The sequence below is a fragment of the Etheostoma spectabile genome, chromosome 1 (assembly GCF_008692095.1).
Source record: "Etheostoma spectabile isolate EspeVRDwgs_2016 chromosome 1, UIUC_Espe_1.0, whole genome shotgun sequence".
NCBI lineage: Eukaryota > Metazoa > Chordata > Actinopteri > Perciformes > Percidae > Etheostoma > Etheostoma spectabile.
In genome coordinates this window covers 642,646-659,711 of record NC_045733.1, presented here as the reverse complement: position 1 = coordinate 659,711, position 17,066 = coordinate 642,646, and the positions used below count along the sequence as shown (strand labels likewise).

At 38.9% G+C, this 17,066-nt stretch overlaps 2 protein-coding genes across 3 annotated transcripts; both read right to left on the bottom strand.

Annotated features, from left to right (window-relative positions):
* Positions 1 to 1,390: 1,390 nt before the first annotated feature.
* Positions 1,391 to 4,330, bottom strand: LOC116692612 (glucosamine 6-phosphate N-acetyltransferase-like). 2 transcript variants are annotated; one of them, XM_032521060.1, is made up of 6 exons: positions 4,117 to 4,330; positions 2,938 to 3,103; positions 2,629 to 2,691; positions 2,260 to 2,387; positions 1,912 to 1,973; positions 1,391 to 1,774 (listed from the first exon to the last, which is right to left on the bottom strand). In XM_032521060.1, the coding sequence occupies exons 2-6, from the start codon at positions 3,089 to 3,091 to the stop codon at positions 1,627 to 1,629; spliced, it is 555 nt and encodes a 184-aa protein (XP_032376951.1). In that variant the 5' UTR covers positions 3,092 to 3,103; positions 4,117 to 4,330; the 3' UTR covers positions 1,391 to 1,626. The 2 variants fall into 2 exon arrangements, with proteins under 2 accessions (XP_032376951.1, XP_032376955.1); XM_032521064.1 differs by having other exon boundaries at positions 2,938 to 3,106; positions 4,117 to 4,329.
* Positions 4,331 to 4,788: 458 nt separating this feature from the next.
* On the bottom strand, positions 4,789 to 15,869 carry LOC116692584 (E3 ubiquitin-protein ligase AMFR). The gene is made up of 14 exons (XM_032521005.1): positions 15,612 to 15,869; positions 14,897 to 15,215; positions 14,703 to 14,795; positions 14,407 to 14,571; positions 12,704 to 12,856; positions 12,035 to 12,075; positions 11,186 to 11,318; positions 10,939 to 11,072; positions 10,693 to 10,803; positions 10,065 to 10,261; positions 9,884 to 9,987; positions 9,179 to 9,313; positions 7,439 to 7,629; positions 4,789 to 7,250 (listed from the first exon to the last, which is right to left on the bottom strand). The coding sequence occupies exons 2-14, from the start codon at positions 15,146 to 15,148 to the stop codon at positions 7,091 to 7,093; spliced, it is 1,869 nt and encodes a 622-aa protein (XP_032376896.1). The 5' UTR covers positions 15,149 to 15,215; positions 15,612 to 15,869; the 3' UTR covers positions 4,789 to 7,090.
* Positions 15,870 to 17,066: the final 1,197 nt, after the last annotated feature.

Sequence of the window (17,066 nt, the reverse complement as noted above, 5' to 3'; positions counted from 1 at the left end):
GACTTCTTTTTGTTTAGTAATTCATGATTTATCCTTTTTAGAAGCCATATAAGCACATACATACATTCCTTTAAATGTTAAGGGGAAGACTGAAAAAAGAAACCTGGATCTGTGAATTCTCACAATCCCAATTGAATTCATATCTTTATCAGTTAAAATCTTATTAACCTGGAGTCCCAGTCACAATAATCAAATGGGATGTTTTAGGCCTATTGGCAAACATCCATTTAAAATGTAGGCAATGGCATAAAGAGCCTGTTTCCATGTCCACTGAAGTTTCTCACCTTGCACTCAGTACTGTGTGTGGTGTCCAGGTAGCTTTGCATAAAAAAAAAAAAAAAAATGGTTGTCATTTGCAAGGCTACTTTTACTTTCAGTACGTTTTCAGCCTTTGTTACTTTTACTTCAGTAAAGAGGTTAAATCAGTACTTCTACTTTTACCAGAGTATTTTAACAAGTACCTATACTTTTATTTGAGTACAGGAAGTGCATACCTTTGCCATCTCTGGCCACAACTATGATTAGTAGACATTGCCCATCTCGTAGTTTCCCAGTCTGTACAAAAACATTTTCATAGTTATAACATGAATTAGCATTATAATACAGATGTCACGATTTGTTTTACAGCTAGAAATATAACCAAAAGAAACATGGTAGGTCATAGAATATTTTATGTGACTATTACATATTTGGAAATAAATTACATTAAATATGTTCCCGTAACTTAAATAAGACTCCATTTACAAAAATCTTTATCCATTTCCCATCATACATTGTTTTAATCCTACAGCTGTGATCAAATATCGACCAAATACAAAACTTAGAGAACCTTAGTTAATCACTCACCACTGCCTCACGAAATATAAACTCGTGTTGACTAGAAATGCATTTTAACAGTCCTGATAGTAATGACCATGTCTTGCAGTATTCGAACCTTCATTATAGTCAACAGCAACACTCCTGTCAAAGAAAAGCCCGCCGAGATAAAGAGCACTTTGTACCAAAGGGGACGTGTCAGAAAAATAAAAACCCCAGTAAAACCCAAAGTATTAATAACTATTAACATTAAAAGAAACAAAACTGCTTTTCTTTGGTGATTTGCCTCGATGATTAAAGAAACAAATCTGTGAGACTAAGCTTAAATAATGAGCTAAAGTAATTCCAGCCGATATGCTTGGTTTTGTATTGAACCGTAGTAAACATTTTATTGATTCTTTAAGTTGCTTAGGACGCATAACTTACTTTGGTATCTTTTTTCTCAAGAAATTATATTTATTGACTATTGCATGGTAGTCAGATAGTCAGAATTCTGAGTTTCAAGTCAGAATTCTGTGAGAATTATAGTGAGAATCAAATTTTCACCAGTGCCCATAATCCTCTTCCGTAGATATAATTTAAATTATCTCTGTCAGTACACAGCACATTGCTTATTAATAATGTAAGACATTACATTTGCAGTAATTGACAATCCTTTCTTCGTATAATGGGGGAAGATGATGACAGAGCTCCCCCTGGTGAGGTAGCCATGGTTACCAAAGGGGGGGGAGGGGGGAGATTTTAGACTGAGCGGATTTCTTCAACATACATGTATGAAGGTGTGGTCCATGTTTAAAGCTGCTGTTGTCCTCAGTTGGAAAACCGGCACTGCATGTAAGTCTCGTTTGAGGCAGTGTATCCAAACTTTTGGTAGAAAGCCACATTGTTGGGTGCACATTCCAGTGTGATTTTATAGCAATTCAGTTTTTTGCTGAGAAGAGTAAGAGCTGAAACTAACCTACAGGGACAAAAAAAAAGGGATAGAGGAAAAGGAAAATAAATCAGCACAAAACAAGATATTTCCTTAAGGTCTTAAATATTTAAAAAAAAAGCCAAAACTAAATGTACGTGTCAGGCTCACACAGGTCTACTCACAGTTTGCCCAGCTGCTTCCCTCTGCACACGTCACTAACTACTACCTCCTCCACCCGGCCCCTCTACAAACAAAACAGAATAGAGAGGGTCTTCATTCCAGTCATTTCATTTCAATCCTTTTATAGATGTTTGTTTATTAATGCTAATTGGATTTGCATAGTGTTAAGGAAATACAAATGTTTATTCATGTGTAAATATTTGGTTTATGGTGGTGAACTACATTCATTTAAATGTACTTCATTAATAGGTAAATTATTTAGGGATTGGGCTCTAGGAAAAACGTAGATAGAAATTACAGTTGTAGCCATCGTTAAATATGAGCCAATAGCTTGCCGGGATGAAATTCACCTTAGCACAGGAGTGGATGAATTTGTGTTCTGTAATCAATGTGGCCGTGGCAACAATCTGTCCCAGATGTGTGTCCTCCACCACAGCAACGTAGTAGTCTCCAGTATTCTTCATATGCTCAAACTTTTCTGGAAGCCAACAGAGAACATATGCATTTTTCTTTTTTTATCTTTATTGATATTTTATGACATAGGTTGTTATTTAAAGTGTGTTTTCTAGATGAGGGTTTTCCCTCTTCTGAAATGTTTGATCTGATCTATGTAAAGATATGTTTTGGCATGAAATCCAAGTTTGAAAAATTGTTACAACTTTAGGGTTTAAAATTAGACTGTTACTTGTGAACGTATCATTGTGCTAAGCATGACTCACTCGTAAACTGGTCTGGTGTGACATCGCCCGTCTGAGTGAGTTGAGATAAAACCTTGAAAAATCCTGGAACATAAAAACAAAACGGTTGGTGAAAATGTCAGGGGGATGGGTACACTCGATCTCTTGTGAATTACTCATTTATGTTGCGGTTATGTTTTATATTTTGAATTATTTGCCGGGTAAGATCTTCCTTATCCGATGTCAAGGAACAGAAAACATGCTTTCCACATCATTTACCACGTTCTTATATTCATAATCTCTTGAGAAGTACTGGTGTGGAATATGCTGACCCTCCAATCTTTGACTCACCCCTGTTGAAGTCTGCCGTACAGAGAGGCCTGAGCACCAGGCCTTCCCCTGGGCTGGATGGGGAAATTGGGGGGGAGAAGGAGACAGTGTTGCTACTCCAGTCTAGCTCCTGCAGCAGAGAGGGCTCAAAGAGTGGAGTCTCGTCCAGCAGCATTACCCACAATATCTGCTTAAAAAAAAAAACACACAAATAAACCGGCAAGTCTACAAACACGCATCCATAAATGTCTGTATGGCACACTGCATTGAAAGACTTTTTCTAATCAATCTAAGATACAGCATCAGCACAATGACTTAAAATGGTCATACTGTCGGCCAGGATTGAAAATAAATTTGTTCGCACAGAACTTTGACCTGACAAATACAGTTTCACTTGGTATACAAGTTGTCATTACTTTACTGCCATGCTTCAGTGGTTGATAAGCAAGTTGGCATAGTAATGGGCACACCAATATATGAAATATAATGCACATAATCTAACTACACTATGAGGTGATAACATTCTTTCATGAATTTCTTTCCAGGATCTGGTTCAGGATATGTAATGTGAGACGGGCCCATCCTACAAATGCCTCTCCACATTCCAAGGTCAACAACAGGTGACATAATTAGTGCTCTTGCTGGTAGCTTTAACACTGGGAGATTGACTCTTGTTTCGGCGATAGTTTTAAACATTTTTTTTCTTTGTTTTCCAATTCTTTATTTTACAAAAGTCCATACACAGAGTTACTCACATATACTCCGAATATAAATTACAATACAGGAACAAAAGAAAAGTCAATACAAAAAAAATACTAGCTAGATACCGAGCTAACCGCGTCATAAGTCTCGTTTCCATGGAAGCAAAACATTACTCTTCAGTGGTGTCATTATTCTCTGATGAACACCAAGCCACGCAAATAAGAATATAGTTGTGTTAATGGATATGTTATTTGCCAAAGAGACAGAGTGTTTCCCTGCAGTAACTTTACCCGTTACATTTTACCAAACAGCTCACAAAGAAATAGTTTATCAAACCAGTTAACGTTAGATGAGGCCACTTTCAGTCAGGCAAACTATCCAGAGCAGCTAAGTTAGCTAGCTAGAGCCAGAGCTGTAACTTCACATTAGTGTTAACGTTACATCCCTTTGGGATCGCCTGTCATGCTAAACCGCTAGCTAGGTAGCTTAACTACTTACCAGTTAAACACCAGAAGAGATGGTCCAGTTGAATTCCCAGACTGAGGTAACGTAACTACAGTGCCAACCGGGCAGTTGGACTACTTATGTAGGTGGCTGGGCTACATCATTGAGCAGAACAGCGTGGGTGTTTTTTTTTTTCCATAGACAGTTAAAGGAGGTTTTTTTCGGCTGCTGTTTCCGCCTGGCATATATGACGTGGCAGAGATGCTAGAGGTAAGGGGCGCAGCCCAATGACGTCAATGGATCAGTAAAAGTACACAATCCCAAAATGATTACCAGAAACCATTCCAACTTATATCGAGCGTGATTTATGAATCCAATCAGTCATCCAGACACATTGTTTTTCATAGTGACATGTGGGGTTTAACCTGTCGACACACACACACACACACACACACACACACACACACACACACACACACACACACACACACACACACACACACACACACACACACACACACACACACACACACGACTAATAAACTCAAAGGTCCATTGTATTGGATACTGCCCACTAGACATGATATAATTTCCTTTTAAACAATGTAATCTTTAAATAAGTGGGTCTGCAGTAGTCTGTTTGGAAAATAGAGGCAAAGGCAGTTTACTTCGACAAAGCATCAACAAAAGTGGGTTTGTCTCAAGAAGAAGGATTAAAATACTATACTTTGTTAAAAAGCTGTAGAAGCTCTGTTTATTGAGTCTTTTGTATTAACATATTTTACAAAAACTAGATTTACATAAATTATCCATAACTGAACCATTCTTAATTTAGGCACAAAAATACAGGAAAGCTCAGTCCAAAAAGTTTTTCAGTTTTGATTAAATAAGCAATGTTTTTGAAAGAAATCCCGTGCATAGGAAAATATATCATGGACATTAAGAGTTGTTAAATAACTAAATGAAAACAAAACAGTCCAATTCTTTTCTTTACATTATGATTAATTAAAATCTAAATTCTATATTATATCTTCTTACAACACCCCGAAAACAGAGTTTGAGCAATGAAATAAACACAAAATAAAGATCACAACACTTCAGCTTTTAGAATAAGTTTGTGGGCTGCTCTTTGGGATAAAGTGGAAGCAAATAAAAAGCACTGTCTAGATTCATGCAAATCTTACCCCATACTGCCCTTGCACTGTAATAGGAAATGAAACAATTACAGTCTCCATCTTTGTAGCCATTGATATGCCTAAACCACTTTCAGACTTTGAAATTTTCAAAAGGGCCCAGTCCATGTTGAACCGTACTGTAATTTTTGAACAGATCGAGGATGATTATGTTCCTCGCTAATATAATTTTCGAAATAGCACTCCTCCATGTGAGTAGACAATTGCAACACAAACAGAACACCCTAAACAGAACAAGATTATCAGTCAGTCATTCAGGTCATACAATATCTAGCAATATCAAAGGAGACCTGTTATGCTCATTTTCAGGTTCATGCTTGTATCTTTCTACTTGAACCTGTTAACGTGCTCTGATGACACTTATTTTTCTCATACTGTCCATGGCTGCTGCACTTTGTTGTTGTCTAAGACGCTCTCTTGGAGCGCCTGTCTCTTTAAGACCCCCTACCCGAAAATATCCAGTCTGCTGTGATTGATCAGCATTTCAGGGCCACTGCCTCTACGCCATCTGTTGTAGGCAGGAACAACTTTAAAGATGTATGGCAGCACTTTTCTGCCGGGAAAAATCCCCAATAGTTTGCTGTTGGAAGCAGTGTTCAGAAGCGTCTGAAATCTGACGTTTCTGCTTACAGGGATTACTTTTACATACATTTGCAGCATTATTTGAAGCTTTGGCCATGTTTAATATGGACATCTGAGATTGTGACATTATAGATGACAGAAAATAAGAAAAAGTATAACAGGTCTACTTTAATTCAAAGGCAATTAGATTTGTAAAGTCTTGAAAATGCCTCTTGAAAGAGAGCAAGAGGGACAACATGTCTTCAAAAGACAGTCCAGCAAGTCCAGCTGTCACAGACTTATCAATTTCTACATATCCTAAAAATTTCATAATTAATTGATATATTCAGTAGAAAATATTTTCTTATTCAGAGAGAGCACTGCTTATCATTAGAGGGGGAATTTAAGAAAGACTGAGAGGATGACACCCATTGTCATTGTACAAAATGTAACACAACCCCTTTGTTGCCTTTGAATCTCAAGGGAATAGTATTAGAAAAACTAAGATTTACATGCCCACTTCCCCCCGTGTTAAATAACAAAGCTGTTTGCTATGGGTGATATTACACGCTAAATACAGAACACCCATATGGGTCAAAAACACTTTGTTTGCAGCAGTATTTTGAGAGAAACATTCATATTTGACAGATAGGCCAAACAATACTAAAGTGACGTTCACTTACTCCAAGGTAAGGAATAAAAACATGTTATTTTGCCTACACATAATTCACAGTTGAAACCCATAAAGTAACACAGAAATACATCAGTTGAGTTTCTCCATTCAGAATACGTAGCTTTCCACCATTAGCAAAACGTGAAAATAAAGTCATATAAAAGGAAAACACACAAAGACCCAAAAAGCGTTTACCTAGTAATGACACCTTCAAACTCCTTTCACATTATACGTATCTGAATGTAAAGCATGCTCATTTTTAACAGCCAGTCCCAATCATGGTAGAAACTGACTCTACTGAAGCTGGTAGCTGCAATGTGTGGCACGTAAATAGAGGGAAATGCAACTTTGCATTTTGTGACCCTTCACCCATTAATTTATATAATGCTCCAAATACTCCAAATCAATGATGCAGAGGCCATTCACAATAGTCCCACCGTTTTAGGCAGCCCAAAACAGTCCAAAGGCCATGTTTGCAATGCTTTTTAATTATTGTTTTGAATAGGTGATGACCACTGACTGTACACCAAATGGGGAGGGATTAAATAGCTTTGTCTGTGCCTCCTGGGATGATGATGATGTGATGAAGCCAATCTGTGTATCAGGGTGCAGGGTCTTGTTGAGTTTGCATGCGTCTCTCTGCAGCTGCCGCCATGGTTCTACGTCTAAGCACAGTCAAGTTCAACTCTGGAACAATGTCCTCCTCCAGTCCCGGCAAATCCTCATCCTCCTGGTCCTCTGGACTTTTGTTCAGATATCTCCTGCAGGAAAGTAATAAACAACAGATGAGCATGAGAAAATGCAAGGTAATGGGGAAAAGGCAGGGAAAATGTTTTCAAAAACAAGGACATTTCTTTTTTTATTTTGAAATTGAACTTCTTTTGAATATAAAACTTGGCGTAGCACCACTTTCTATTTGGTAGAAAACCAGCCTGCGTAGTGTACCAACCTGCGTGCCTGCTGGAGAATCTCTTCTTTCCTCTGCTTTAACATCTTCTGCCTCTCCTCGGCCGACTTAGAGAAGCGACCTCCTCTGATCTCCATGCTGTCTGACTCACTGAGGCCCTGTTCAGCGGCTCCACTGGACCCTTCCTGCTCATCTGGCCCAGTGCTCACCTGTGTCGGGGCATGCTCTATAGCCTGACAAAGTAACACAGACAGAATATCTGACAGAGCAATTTAAACGCAATTAATTGCTAACATTAGCTAAGGCGTATGACTGGTAATCAGGGCTGCACAATTAATCAAAATTTTATTTACGATCACAATTTTGGCTTCCCACGATCAAATTTGCGTGATCAAGCGATATTTGAAAAGCGTCATTCCATTCATAAAACGAAACGCTCTGGGGTTTGTTTGTTTTTTGCAAAGCCAATCTACAGCTCCGTAAACCACTGTCTGATCATGTGCCAGTCAGATTTGTTCCCTGCAACGCGCAGCTTATTTTCTAGTTGTAGACAGTCACAGAGGATAGAGTAACGGGAGGAAAACTCCACAATAGATAGCAGTCGCCATACGTTGGTCACAAGGTTACCACGGTTTACTAGTAAACGCAACATTTTGTCCCGTCTGTGTTGTTTTTCTGCAGTGACCAGTGCTAGTTAGTGTCTGTTAGCTCACAGGGCTCTAGGGTGCGACTAACATTTTTCCCAGGTCGCACCGGTGCACCAAATGTCCTTGCAGCCACTGCTTCTCCACAAATGAAGCAATGTTTTGTTAGATCATTCATTTACATGCATTGCAGCAGTATATTTTCAATCTGGGAAAGAAACACTGTATTCGCATTTTATTTTAAGCCAATCTGTTTTAATAAAAGAGCAAACTGGCTTTGACTTAAAACTGATTTATAGTTCTGGACTAGTGGAAGATCTGATAAAAATCAGTGTGTGTGTGTGTGTGTGTGTGTGTGTGTGTGTGTGTGTGTGTGTGTGTGTGTGTGTGTGTGTGTGTGTGTGTGTGTGTGTGTGTATTAGCAGGAATGTAGCAGAATATGAATGTGAAAGCCGTTATAAATAGCCTATGTGACAATCAAATTTGTTCTGGTTAAAATCTAAAAATAATCGTGATTTCAATATTGATCAAAACAATCGTGATTATCATTTTGGCCATAATCGTGTAGCCCTACTAGTAATTGTTGATTTTGTTTAGATAGGCCAAATTGTAAATATATAAGTGATTATTGTAGACTATTTTTTATTTATTTATTATTTCAATTGTTAGTTGTGGCACTTGAGCCCATACATGTTTATAGCAACAAAAACGATAGGGGGGATACAGTTAAAAAAAATGTTTTATGATAATAAAAGAGCCGTCCTAGGCTGTGTGCTTATGTTATTACAATATCTGGGTCACAAAACAGTGATATATAGCAAAAGATGTATCCTTGAATTCATTCAAAACTTGAAATTTGACTGAAAGAGAAAATTTATTGTTAATTGCAATTATTTCTGAGACAATTAATTGAACGGCAAAATTTGGAATTGTTACAGTTCTAGACAGAGTGTTGCATTCTGGCTTTTTCAGCTAAACATAGATGTGATCAACCTGAAACAGAGAGCCAGGAAGCACTGACATTTGGAGAAATCAGGAGAGCATTGTGTAATCATAACAAGGTTAGCCTTTTTAGAGGTATCAATGGAGAAAAAAAAAAATGGCACCGCTATTAACATTTATTCCCAAGCGGACTGACCTGCGTCGGGAACGGCACCTGGATGCGTCCCTCCAAGATGTTGTCGGTGGTGACCTCCACAGAGCGAGTCAACTGCAGATCCTGCATCACAAGATAGGAGGGCACCTGAGGGAACATCTCCTGGACCTGATGGGCCTGGTGACCACAAGGTACATGGAAACGGAAGAGAGCAATAGAAAAAGAATTTAGAGAAAGATTGTTGGAGATGAAAGAGCAGACCATAACAAGTGGTTAGAACTACATTTCTTTTTTTAAGGTGAACACAAACAGGTTTTAAACACACAGTATTGGTGATTTAGTATAAAAAAAAGTATAAAATAATTTTTTTGTGTTATACTTTATAATATGCTTGCCATCTTTTGTAACCAACAGTTTCGGTTTAATCCGTTAGTTAAATAAAGAGGTTATCACTATGTCAACACGGATTTACCAGGAAGTCAAATACCATGTAAGCAAAGTATCGATGTTAAGAGCATTTGGCCCACATTACACAACTCAGGTAACTGGCTGCTCGTAAACAGAAAAAAAGAAGAGTGAGACCAATGAATGGCACAATTGGCTTCATGCAAATTAAGTATTAAAAAAATCAAACTGTCATCAAATGTCTTAAAAATAATTCAAAACCTGGCCTTAAATATTATCTGCAAGTGCATCATCTCTCAGATAACCAACAATAATTTCATCAGATTGTAAACATAAACTCACCATGGCCATGAGTTGGGAGTTGTTGGCCTGAGCAATGCCCAAGATATTGGTGGTGTGCATTACTTCCACTGAGAAACTGGGCAGCCAGCTGGCAATGCGAGATCCTGTAAGAGAATGTATGGATTTTATAAGTCATTGTAACACAAAGCCTATCAGAAGGATCTGTGTCCGACAGACTTACCATCAAAGTGGAAGAAGTGATTGTGTTGGTTGATATGTGGTCTAGCATCTGGAGCAGCTCCTACTGGGCCGATGTTATCTTCCAAGCCCCCGCCCTGCGGCTGTCCTCTCGCTTGGCCCCCGTCCCCATTAATGTTCAGGGATGTCCGACATGTTGGACACGAGGTGTCCTGCTCCAGCCATGAGCGCAAACAAGAGCTGGAAACACACAAATAATGTATTGTAAATAAATACATGTTCTTCCTTAAAATAGAGGAGGCATAAGTTTACACACCCCTATGATAAATTCCCATAGAGGACGGCAGATCTTTATTTTTAAAGGCTAGTTACTTCATGGATCCAGGATACTATGCATCCTGATAAAGTTCCCTTGGCCTTTGGAATTAAAATAACCCCACATCATCACATACCCTTCACCATACATAGAGATAAGCATGGGGAACTTTCCATAAGATCATCTCTCAATACAAATCAAACCAGCTATTAAGCTACACTCTCTCCTTTCACCATTTTTATTCTGTAAGTTCCTTTTTTTCTAGGCAATGGAAACACAGGCCAGTTGTACCAGTAAAACATTGGATTACAGATATAAACCATGCAGGCATTGCAAAATAAAAAAAACGCTTTACTTGTGGAAGAGATGGCCACAGGGTAGTTTGCGTGCTGTCAACATAGTATCCCAGCAGATGGCACAATCATCATCATTAGCTGCAAGCTCCTCTGCAGTAGCAACTGCAAATCTGCACAAATAAGTTTCAGAGTACAAAAATAATGATGAAACAAGTAATACTTGATGGATATTTGAATTGAACAAACCAAGCACAGAAATATGAGGTAAAAAGGGGAAAAACAATCGAATCAAGATATTTTATCACCTGGCCTCCATGTTGTTGATGACACGAAGGTAGTTCTTGTGGCGGCGGACACGGCGCTGGACCTCATGGAAGAGATACCGCAGCTGCATGAAGATAACCAAGCTGGCCATGGACAACCAGATGTTTCCAAAAAGCTGACGAGAAACATATGAACAAAAAAACAAAATTAGGTGAGTGGAAAAAGAGATAGTGAGAGACTAAATTTTTATATCATATCATGCCGACACCTGTTCCCTCTGTGTCTTACCAGCATATGGATATGGTGCATGAGGTCCAGGAAGAGCATAGCCAGCTCCATGATGAAGTCAGTGTAATAGACATATGTTCCCTTACTCTCCCAGGTCCCTGGATGGTTTAGATCCCACAGATGAATGGAATATCTGAGGGGACATGCACAATCAGGCCATGAAAAACAGGTGATATTGAGACAGTATGGTGGATGTTGTGGCCCTTATCTTGGATAGGGATTGGAAAATCATAATGTATTAAACAAAGATGGTGTAAAGGTATTATGGTACGATAAAACAGGTATGTTGCCATCAAAAACAGGAGGAGCGATAACAGTGTTATAACTATAGAGAATCAAAGTTCACAATTTTCTCATCATTGTCCTATGTATAGGAATGAATTCATAGCTTTAAATCAATGTGCTTAGTTGAAAAAATGTGTAGAAATTGTCTAATGCCAATAAACACCCTAATACATTGTGTGTAATAACATGTTAAACACAAACCATTTTTTTATAGTTAAACTAATGCACGGTTAGTCATCAAAAACATAATTTGCTTTGTACCAAGCCAGAGCATTGTGCCCGTACTGTAAACTGTGAATGGTTTCCAGGTTTTAATGTTAGACTAATATCTAGGTGTATCTATGAGCGCCTCAGCTGATTAGAGTTGTTTCTGCTACTGGTAAAATCCTGACCCCTCTCTTTGGGACAAAGAAGCTTTTTACACTTGTGTAATGGACACGGGGAAAAACAAATGGCGTAGCTAGCCCCATGCCCATTATTTTCTAAATCTGCACAGGCTCTCATCCGTACTGCTGCAGAGTGTACATGTATATGCATTTGTAAGAAGGCTTTGAAGGAACTTACCGCATGATGACATGCCCAGTGCGTACAGTCACCAACAGACACTAATGGAAAAAAAGGGTTACAGGTAAACGTGGAGTAACTCTGGTGGTCTACTTTCCATTAGGGATAACAAAATATGACATTTCAGTTGTGACTTTAAAAGAAATGAAACTACCTGAAGGATATTTTGAGCTAAATAAAGTAATGGGGGCAGATGGGAAGCGGTGACAATTTGTGTTAGACTAAACCTCTCTTTGAAAATGTATCCCCTTATGGAGACTTTTGTAGCCTCTGTATTTAAATAAATAAGCATTTTTCAACAGTAGATGCTTTGATTTGTCGTAGCAGTAAAAACTGGAAACATTAGGGTTGATTCCAGTGCACCAGTGAGCTATACTCATGACCCAGCATGCACAATACTGGGGCCCTGGAACTGGCACATTTAAATAAAATACAACTGTTATTTATGTTATTAATTACAACTGTGCTTTTCAAGCTTTAATGTCAAAATGTCTGCCATAAAAGAGGTTTGGAGTGTTTACAATATGGAACATGAAAAACATTAAAAATCTGCCCGGGCACATTTAAAATAATGAGCATGTCAGCAAAAGCTCAAAAAGTCCACAATCAATATGCCATTGTCCACACACCACCCACCATTATTATACAGTTGTGGCTCCAGGTTCTTACCTCTGCTGCCATAAAGGAGAGGGTATGCATGCCATGAGAAGCTCCAAACAGACCACAGCCCACTGCCAGACCACAGCAGTCCAGCAGAAGGGAGACCAGCAGACAAAGCACTCGTACATGGCTGTTCATGGGAGTGGAGGGCGAGAAAGACAGCTGTATGGAAGAAAATGTGAATTGTAAGTGGACTATGCCTTTCTCAAAGTTGTTCCCTTTACTTATGTCCTAGGGTTTCTTGTTAGGGTCCTTGAATTCTTGGAGAGCTTGTGCTGCATAACACACACAAATGCACGAATACATTTTATCTGGGCTACACAAATAAAGATAAAACATTATAAATATTTAGGAATGCATTGCAGACCAGGTGTTTTGTATTAATGTTCACAATCTCATAGTACAGATTATTCTGACATTTAAAGAATATAACTAACCAAACAATACTAAATCTGCACGTTTTTCATAAAACATGCCACCAAAGAACATAAGGTGTTTTGCCTGCCGCACACACACTCCCCACACGCACCAGCCCACAGAAACAGGAAGGAAAACAGCTGGGCTAGCACAACTGACTTCAACCTAAAAAGAACGACCATAAATGCAGATCTGTAGACAAAGCTGGGAGACAGAAACAAAGACTTGAAGACAGCTAGACATGCACACAACCACATGTAGCCCAGTGTATTCATTAACACACATACAAACTGATACATTTTTACAGCCCGGCAGGCAGAAATTTCCCTCTGTACATTAAGTAGGCCAGTTACCAATGCATTACATCCCAGGCAACAAACCAACTAAATGCCTGTTTTAAATAGTAGTGCTTTTGAGGTGGTCAATTAAATTTGATATTTTGTTTACCCCAACATGAATCTGATACAGGGACATGTCAATCAGCAGCCCCACATGCCAAAACAAGGAACTATTAATAGATCCAGAGCTGAGAAGAGTACAGTTACTCTCAGACTTTTGGGGGACACGGCCCACATCTTTTAAAAAGACAACTTTATAAAGCTTGAAAGTCAAATGCCAGGCTTCAGGCTACCTCCCATTTACTGTCAGTCCTTGTGAGTAACAAGGCAGCCACAAAGACTGTGGACCTAGTTCTATCGGCTTCACTATGTAGCATTAATAGGAACGTTTCATTCAGGGACATGTAGGCCTATCTATTATACCTTCTAATATCTATAATATATAAATTGTTCTTAACTGACATTTTTAAACATATTTGTGTCCTGTCGGAACCTGAACAAATAAGAGTCTGTAGCAGAAAATAAATAAAACTAGGTACAAACGACAACAGTGTCCTAAACTATGACAAATGTACATAAGAGGTGTAAGCTTTCAAGGCAAGAAAGAAACATTTAAAAGAGCTTTAGGCTGGGTGCCCGGATAGCTCAGTTGGTAGAGCGGGCACCCATATATAGAGGTTTACTCCTCAACGCAGCAGGCCCTGGTTTGCCTCCAACCTGCGGCCCTTTGCTTTGCTGTGGCCCACTTGTTGTAGCTATTCTTAATTGAATTGGAAAGGAAAATTGTGTTGGAAGTATATTTGGAATGATAACAGATTCATAATGTCATGTTATGTCATAATTCAATACATTTGGTATACCGCCCTGCCCTTGATTACCATACAAGATTGATAGTCATACACCAGAGTTAGAGGCACTGGAATGAGTAAAAAAAATGGTGTAGTTTATAATACTTACATATTCAAATCGATCTTTGCAGAGCTGTACCATGAGGTGGAGAAAGACCAGGGCAGAGAACCACAAACACCACATGACCACCTCGTCCACTGTCTGAACGTTCAATACGCCAAAGATGAAAATGAACTTGTAGAAGATGAAGTTCCAGAACTTATCTTTCAGATGCTGAGGAATTAACACAGAGCAAATTACATGCATTTTTTTCTGCTAGGTCAAGACTTAAGTAGAGCTGCTTAATACCCCAGGCATTAAAGTAGTTAATAATTTCTTAAACACTGTTCTAGACACAGACTCACCTGCTTCTCACTGACCCTGAGCGGGCCAAACACCACATATTGAATCATTTTAGCAGTTAACATCAAAGAGCAGCAGAATGTGTTGACCAACACCTAGGGGAGTACAGAGAAGAACGTGACAGTTAGTTGTTTTGTAAGAATGTCCTCATCTTAGCAAACAAATGCAAAACTGAGCTAAACTGGATGACACTCACCCATACAAATAGACTGTCATTGGCAAGATACGACAGGATTGACAATTCTGCCTCACTAATATCATTGTTTAGATGTTCAAGATGTTCCCCTTCAGAGGGGACAGGTGTTTCATCAGTTTCCAAGACCCCAATGCCTGGATCAGTCACAGTGGTGTAGGCACTAAAGATGCTGCCAGCAAGCAAAGCCACACTCAGTGCTGTGTAGGTCTGCAGGCTGGGCCAAGGAAACCTCTCCAAAAACAGCAGAGGCATTGCAGAGTTTACGGTCCACTTGTCAACTCGTGAAAATGGTGTATGTCCTGATCCAAGTAATCAAAACCTGTGAGGGTAGCAGAAGTGAGTTAAAGTAGCTAACGTGGGCCAAACATGCGTAAACATTAGCTTTGTTACATACACATGCAAAAGGTCAGTGCACTGACTGGACTGGATTTGGAGCTAAAAGCTTAAATCACCCAGACAACATGAAAACCTCGGGCCCGCGATCGAATGGGCCAACATTTGTAACCTAGTCGCTAGATGTAACGGTAAAGAATAGTGAAAATAATTATGCGAACAACAACAAAAGGAGTTCACGCCCTAACATTGGGTATAGCTTAGCATCACCTAGCTAACGTTAACGTTTCTGAAAAGCTATCTTACTCGTTAGCTGACATTAGCAACGTAGCTAGCCACTCTTAAGCACCAGACAACCAGCTCGTATTAAATCGTCACTTACAGTTTGTCCCAGATTTAGTTAAACACACTATCCCCCGTCCCTCGTTGTATTCAGTGCTTTACTTTTAGTTAGTGCAGCTGCACTGAAAACATCGTAATTGTCAACATCGTCATGTTTAGTTCATCGAGAATAGAACTGGCTGAAACCTTCTTCTTCTTCGTCTGCTGTTTTTTTTTTTTTTTTTCTTCTTCTTCTTCTTCTTCTTCTTCTTCGTCGTTGTCTGCTGCTGCTGTTTTTTTTCTTTTTCTTTTTCTTTTTTTTTTTCTTCTTCTTCTTCTTCTTCTTCTTCTTCTTCTTCTTCTTCTTCTTCTTCTTCTTCTTCTCCTTTTATGAATATAGGCGGCAGCTAGCATTCTTAATGCTGCACTACTGCCATCTTCTGGAGTTAGTTAACCCCTACAGTGTCCAGTAGGTCAGATTTTCCTCGTCAAACCTTTTCACAGTAGGAAGCTGGCAAGCATGTTCTGCCTTGTCTACTTTCACCACACTCTTGCATGTTATTACCCCTGCTCCTGTTAGCCATTTCATTTATTTCAACATGTCCTACTTTCTCTCGGATACATATTTCCTTTAACTAACACATGCAAATAACATTTCTGGCATGATGACAAAAAACACTGTCTGCTTCCCTATGTGACGTGTGCTGTTTAGTGTTGTTACTTGCTCTTTCCAATTTGTTCCCCTACGTCTTAACAAATATTGAGTGTACACAAACTGCCTCCATTTTATTGTGTTATCCTACTGCCACTGTTGAGTTACTTCTCTACACACTGTGCCCTTTCCGTCTGATTTTGATCGGCTAATTTAATATCAACTTCAACAATTCCTTTTTTGAATGACTCATTTGCCAATCTACCTGTTAGCTCATTTCCGAGGATACCTGATTGAGCTGATACCTGCATGATAGATAAAGGCCTAATTATTTCCTGAACCATTCATGTATGTGTAAACAAAACGTCATAAAGAAGATCTCAATGACCTTTGGCTATACCTGACTTTGAGGTCTATGCTTCCCTGTCAGTTTTGGACCCTGGATGTTGCACACGGTCAGCCACATCAGAACTAACAACATGACACTTTGAACTCACTCACTAAATCTTCATGTTTATTTCTTTCCTTAAATTGAAGTAATTCCAAATTTACCAACAGAGTTTCTATTAACCAGGTATTGTGTTATAGGCTAGCTATTATAGATAATTGTATTCAACTTTTTTTTTGCTCTACCGCTTCACCGCTAGTTTAGTCTGGATCGATATTTAACCTTAATTGCATCCAGAGACTGAAGGATTGAAATTGAAAGTTTCATATCTGAGAATAACTAAATAACTTGAATACGTCATATGAAGCTTTGGCACTGATAACAACACAAAATACTGAAAGCTAAAATGAATGGTTAAAATTGGGTTGTATATTAGATTTTTTTTAATTCCATAGTGTCCTGTGCTCAGAAATAAT